The 6,829-nt window shown below is 48.3% G+C and overlaps 1 protein-coding gene across 1 annotated transcript; it reads right to left on the minus strand.

The window, feature by feature from the left end:
- Positions 1 to 4,925: 4,925 nt before the first annotated feature.
- On the minus strand, positions 4,926 to 5,496 carry GUITHDRAFT_44019 (hypothetical protein; the record flags this gene model as incomplete). Its single annotated transcript, XM_005819243.1, has 2 exons — positions 4,926 to 5,223; positions 5,270 to 5,496. Coding segments are annotated over 2 exons (525 nt in total), but the record flags the coding sequence as incomplete, so codon positions are not given.
- Positions 5,497 to 6,829: the final 1,333 nt, after the last annotated feature.

The raw sequence follows: 6,829 nt of genomic DNA on the forward strand, positions 1-6,829 counted from the left end.
CTCCTCTATCTCTTCCATCTCCATCTCCTTCTCCTCCATAGCAGACAATCTTTGATCCAGTTCCTTCCCATATTGCTTGCTCATTTCCCTTCCTACCCTTCCTTTTCACCTTTCCCTCCCCCTTCGTTTTCGCCTTCCCCTCCCCCTCCCCTTCCTCTTCTTCGTCCTCGTCCTCGTCCTCTCCCCTTTTCCCTCCCTCGTCCTCTTCTGCCCTTGCATCTCCATCCCTCCCTTCCTGACCAGCCCTGCCAGACCCGGTAGCTTCAACCTCGGTTCTGCAATGGCAGCAAGTTTAAGTGAAGCTGCTCTTGCTGCGAGTGTAGATAAGTTCTTAGAAAGAGACAAAACGGCAAGAGGGTAGACCAGACGAGGTGATACCTTCCCGTTGAGGGACAGCAAGAACAAGGATTTCAAATCTAACGGTCTTGATCTTTTGAAAATATCTTGCGAGTTTTCAATCACTTGTGCTCGCAATGGCAATTAGAACATGTCTGGCTCAACGTCGACTCTGATCTTGTAAGCTTCTTTCAGCGCCATCGCCTCCAAGGAGCCCTGGACATGGCTGATCGTCTCATACAGAATCTGAACCGCACCCGGTCAGGTCAATTGTGACAATGAGGGTCTGAGGAGAAGATAGGAAGAGGAGGTAGCGGGAGAGAGAGGAAGGGGGGAGGGAGAGAGAGAGAAGGCAGAGGACAAGACAAGAGAGAGAGAGAAGGCAGAGGACAAGACAAGAGAGAGAGAGGACGAGGAGGGGGGAGGACGATAGCAACAGTCAGCAGACAGGACGAGGAATGGCAGGCAAGCTCTGGCAATCAACCATCACCTCTATGTTGTGCCGCATCAGAAGAACCTCGTCAACCAGAGAGATCTCCGACTGATCAGACTTGCGATCCTTGGCCTTGAGGTGATCATCAAACATCAGCCTTTCCAGCCGCTCTGCGCCATCCGCCGGGATGTAAGATAACGAGAGCGAGTTGCTGACTTGGGGGGAAGCAGCTTTGAACTTGTCTTCCACCACGTGCTCAAGGTTCTCAAGCCTTATCATGCAGTCCTTGTTGGAAACTTCAAGTTTCCGCCGTATCCAGTAGATGTCGGTGTTGAGCTCGGTGATTGCGTCGAACGTACCGGCAGGAATTCCGTTGTCGGATCGTGACAGAATGTCAGGTTGTTGGTCTGCTGGGGAGCTTCCCCCTGACTCCTCTGTCGTTCCCTTCCTGTCAGCATCGGATGGAGTGCCTCTGAAAGGTCTGGAGGCTTCAGGTAGTGGGGAAGTCACCTTCAGAAGGTTTGCGACATGATCGAGAATTCTCAGCTTTCCGTGCAGTTGTTCCTGTAGTTCGCATACCTCACTTCCAACAGCCTCGACCTTCTCCAAAATGTTCTGGAGCTCCCTCTGCCACTTCCCAGTAGGTACACTGAGATCCTCCGAAGTTGATGTTCTCTTTGCCCCAGCGAGCTTGTTCTCTAAGGCAGAGATGGCAGACAAGATGGAGCAGAGCGGCTGCTCCAAGACCAAGAGAACCTTCTCGAATAGAGCAAGAAAACCATCAAAAGAGGTTCTGATCTGCTCTCTCTGTTCTGACATCGCTGACTTGTCCTGCAACATCAATTGGCCGTAGGCATCAATGTCGGCCTCCATGGATGTCATTGAAGACTTCATACCCTTAACTTCTTGCGATAACAAGTCAAAGCCAGTTTCCCAGGACTTCCTCCAGCTAGCCTCCACCAATGACGACTCTTTGTGCTGTCGGTTTGAGTTGAGGTGTTGTTCAACTTTATCTCTGAGCTCTGCCAGATCGGACGCGCTGGCAAATCCTTGCTCGAGATCATGTCTGCTGAGAAAATTCAACAAACGATCGACCTTGGAGTTGACATCATCGAGTTTGGACAAGTTCACTCGCGAGTCTGTGATCCGTGCTTCCAACATCGCCTCCAGCTCCTTGTTGATGTTTGCTTTCATGTCTCGAAGCTGCGCCATGGTCCAACTATGCATGTCTGATATGGACAACGACAAGTCATCTCGTTGCAGAGCTGTCGTCAGCTTGAGCTTCATGTCATCCAGGCTGATGTTTTCCGCCCTCTGCCTCCGCTGGGTCCTGTCAAGGCTTTTCAACTTTGTTTATGACTTGCATTCTGGTCGTCGATGTGCTCCAACCTAAGCTCAAGTCTCTCTATCTTGGACCTCAAGTCTTCGGCATCCCTCGAGTCTCTGCCAAGCCTGTCCGAAGGGCCCAGGTAAGGGTTAGAGCTGTCTTGGTTGAGAGACAGCATGACACGAAGAGACTCGAGCTGGTTCTTGAGGTCATAGATCGCATGATTCAAGGAAGATTCAACATTCAGCAGGCTGTTCGTCACTCCGTCAACTCTCCCCGACATCTCGAGGCTGATGTCGATCATCTTCTTGCTCGTGAGTTGCTCTAGGAACTTCGACTGGGCCTCAAGGGCCTCCCGGTTGTGCTCGACGAGATTAGTCAACTTCTTCTCCATCTCCTCGTCCCGTTGTGTGGAGGAGAGCTGGACGTAATCCTGGATCTCTGCCTTCAGCTGAACTTTGACGGAATGAAGTTCATCCCTCAGTTTCGAGCTCTCCAGTTCCAACGTCAAGACCTTGTCTCCCAGCAACTTGCTATCACGTGCAGATTCGGACCTGCTCCGATCTTCCAGCACAGACTTATTTTGCAAGTCCAGCACCAACTCATTCAACGAATCTTTCATTTCTGCTGCGAGGTTTTGATTTCGGGTTGCAATCTGGCTAAACTTGTCCAAATCAAGTTCTAAGGAGTCAAGTTTCCTCTTGCAGAGATTCATTTCACCTTGCAGTGACCCTGTTGAGAGCTTGATGACGTCTAGACTGTCAGACTGAGCGCTGAATTCTTTCGCCATATCGTCCAGTCGCTTGTTGAACAAGTTGAGATAATCGTTGTGCTGATCTATATCATGGCTGTAGTCTGCCTTCAGCCGAGAAACCTTGTGGGTATTCTCAGAGATCTCGATCTTGATGTCTTGGTACTCAAAGTCCAACTTGTCTGACCTCTCTCGCAATTCTTTGAAGATCTCGTACATTGATGAGAACTCCTCACTCAACACTTTTTCCATCTCTTTGATTTGTTCTTTCGCCAGCAGACTAGAGTCTTCGAGCTTCTTGTCAATCTCGACATCTTTCATTCTCATGAGACTTTTTATTCCACTGATGGCTTCGGAAAGAACGCTTGCTGACCACGATTGCGTCTTTACAAGACTTTCTGTCAATGTTTCATACGTGGTTTCCATGCCGCACAAAACCTGTAGCTGAGCTTCCAACGTCGCATTGTTTTGTTGTTGACTGTCTTGTACGACGTGTTGAGTTGTCAATTGCACCTGTTGAATATCACCCTCGATTTTGAGACTCAGTTCTTGAATGTCCTTTGTAACAGCCAGCATATTTTCTTGAAATTGCCTTGAAAGTGAACTTGCAGAATTCTCATAGGATACCTTGCAACTTAGAAATTCTCCTTGCAGCTCTGCAATCTTCATCCCTTGTATTTCATTGATCATGTTGAATTTTGATTCTATTTCATTATGGAAGTTGCGATCTGTTGTATTGATCTTTTCATCGAGCTCATTCTCAAATTTAGTTCTTATCGCTTCAATATTCTCTGTGATATCCCTTTCTAAAGTGCTGATTCTTGCCTCTGCTTTTGTTTTCACAGCGTTCAACTCATTTCTTTCTGCATTCAGCCCGTCCTCTAGCAGTTTCCTTACTTCTCCAATGTCATTTTCTTCCTTTGATTGGCACTTGCTGATCTGACATGTCGTTAGATTGGAAGGGTATGTACAAGCAGAGAATCACCTTAGCCTCTAAGGAGTCTATAGAGTCCTTAAGAGCATTTTCAAAGTTTTCCTGCTTTTCAAAAACACTCAGGGACATTGCAGCCAAGTCCTTCTCGACAGATCCTATCTTCTTCGAACAATCTTTCGAGATATTGTTTAACTTGATCTCGATTTCCACCTTTTCCTTCTCACGTTCCTTTTTTAGAGAACCCTGGAACATATTGAGTCCGTTCTCAACCTGATTCATCTTTTCTGCAATGCTTTCCTCAAGACCTGATCTTACATCTTGCAATTGTTCGGACAAGGAGTTTAACTTGTTTGTGAGCTCTGATATTTTGTTGCTGGTTTGTTGATTGACGACATCAAGGCGTTGATCAATCAACCTTTCAATTCTGTCCTGGAACTCAGCGTACAACAGATTTTCTCGGTCTTCATTCATCACGCTTGACATTTTCGAAAGGATCGTTTGCATCAAACTGAAATACCCTTGTTGATTTGCTGCTGATAGCATGTTATCTGTCATAGACCTTACTTCATCATCATATTTTTCAATGAGATATCTTGGCTTTCATCCCTGACTAGGTCACTTATTTGAAGATAATTCTCCTTCCATGCGCGTGTATATTTCTCAAAGGTCTTGGAGTGATTTTCAAGTAACAAGGCATGTAGCTGCCCTTCTGCAATCTCTCTGACCTCAAACACTTTGGTCTGATCTGACACGTCAACTGATATTTGGAGAGATAGGTCTAGAGAGCAAGCATATGCCTGCAAGTCCTGCACGAGCTGCTGCATGTCCTGTGGATCCACTCCAACAGCCAGATTTCGTGCGACGTCGAAGGATTGCTGCAGCCCCGCTCGATGCAAGGCGTATAGTTCTTCCAATGGCAGTGGCAGACGGGCTTGCAAATCTTTGACGCTGGAGATATACGTGTCGAGAGCTGCTTTGTGTGCACGTTCCCTGGCGATCTTTGCAATGATTTGAGCCTACAGAACGTTGGATCACTCTTTCTTGCTTGTCAGATTTTAAATACCTGGGTAGGAATCTCGGAAATGGACATCAGTAATCCACTCTTGGTCGCAATCTGATCTGTGTATTTCACAATCAAGTCAACCAGTACAGCACCGTTGATTTGATTCGTCCCAATCGAAGGTGGAGTCATTGCGTGCTTGAATACGAGCCGATCCAATATGTAGAACTCTTCCACAAAGTTTGTTTTGAGTTCACTGAACTCCATCTGGTCCACCTCTTGTAATGATGCCTCTGAGTCGACCGGCCGGGGAAGTGGAACACAGTCATATTCTCGAAACACCTGTCTGAGTTTCCGCAGATGGACATCTTCTAATTTGTTACACATTTCTGACTTGGGGTCGTGCCGCATCTGCAGCTGCATATCTCTCAATATCCACACACTGCAAATTGATGGTCACGTGGTTGTGCGCCAAGAAATCAACTTACAACACAGGCCTGTTGGAGTTTGACTCGTTTGTGTTCGCTCCAAGCTGTTCAGCAACTGCCAAAATAGTATTGAGTTTCTCTGTTGCAGTGCTATCGATCGAGCTCTTTGTCTGGTACAGGAACACATTCGATATCAACAGCGCAAGAGAGCTGAGCATCCAATTGTATGATTGACTGATATGAGGTGTGTCCAATCCCTCTGTATCCGCTGTGACAGGCAGCAAGTCACAGAAACTACCTTCACTACCACGAGCTCACCGAAGCAGACAACCACCTCCGGAGCCCTTGGATGTCTTCGAAGCCAGATCCAGATACCTGGTCTTGGATCAATGGCAAGGATGAATGAAGGAGATGATGCTGCCTGTGGTTTGGGCATCGAGAGAATGGCCAAGACCAAACCCTCCCGTGCTCCGAGAGTGGAAGAGGTTCAACAGGGTCGACTTGCCCAGCCTCTGAGGTCCGACGCCAGTCACCACCGAGATGGGTGAGTTTACATTCCGAAGCGCCTCGAGAGTCTCAGGCACTGGCTCAAGGTATGTGTGGCACGACGAAGGCCGTAGCAACTAGTAGGAGATAAGTTGATCATCACAGAGCTTACATCATTGGCACCTGCATCGGAGCCAAGAAGGCGGGATTGGTTGAATCATCCATGAAATGCTTGGACGGTTTTCTGACAGGTAGGAAGATTTCGCTGCTTTTCAAAGAATCAATCCTGGTTTCAAATTGATGAATAGAGGCGTATGCTCTCAGGGGGCGGGAATCTCGTCCAATGGCCAATGAGACGCTAATTCTTCATTATCTATCCTCTATCAAGTCCTCCCCTCTTCCTACCCATCCTCTCTCCCTACAGCTTCTCCCCCTCCCTCCCTCATCTCCTGCCCTCCTCCTCCTTCTCGCTCTCCTTCATGCTGCCATGAAGCCACAAACCTCGGTTTTGGCGCCTTCGACCGAAAAAAAAACATCAAGAGTTTGACCAGGAAGTTGACAAACAGGGTGGGTACGAAGGGGGATGAGGACAAAAACAGGGTGTGATGGGGGATGAGGGGGGATCGGCGGCCCGCTCCTGAAAACAATGGTGGGTTTCTGCACGACGACGGTGGCGTTGACAGCGATGATGGCGCTTGTGATAGCAGCATCAGCAGCATCAGCAGCATCAGCAGCATCAGCAGCATCAGCAGCATCAGCAGCATCAGCAGCATCAGCAGCATCAGCAGCATCAGCAGCATCAGCAGCATCAGGATCCAGTGCATCTTATGCTTCCGGGTCAAGATGCCTGTTTGTCTCTCCTTCAGGTACCAACACGCGATCTCGACCATTCTTCGATCCTTCTGGGTTCTGTCGGCGTTCTTGCAGTCTGTATCGCGCGAGCCCCATGGTGCAGATTCAGCTGCGTGCAGGAGGCGATAACAAGGACAAGGAGGGCGAAACTTTTGCTGAGAAGCACGAGGATAAAAGGGGGGTAACGGGACGTTTTCTCGTCCTTTGCAGAAGGGTTGGATGCATCTGAGATGGACGAGAAGGAGTTTAGATCTGCCCTGAGGTGCTTGCTTCCTGTCCCAA

This window comes from Guillardia theta (genome assembly GCF_000315625.1).
Source record: "Guillardia theta CCMP2712 unplaced genomic scaffold GUITHscaffold_235, whole genome shotgun sequence".
In the NCBI taxonomy this organism is placed as follows: Eukaryota; class Cryptophyceae; order Pyrenomonadales; family Geminigeraceae; genus Guillardia; species Guillardia theta.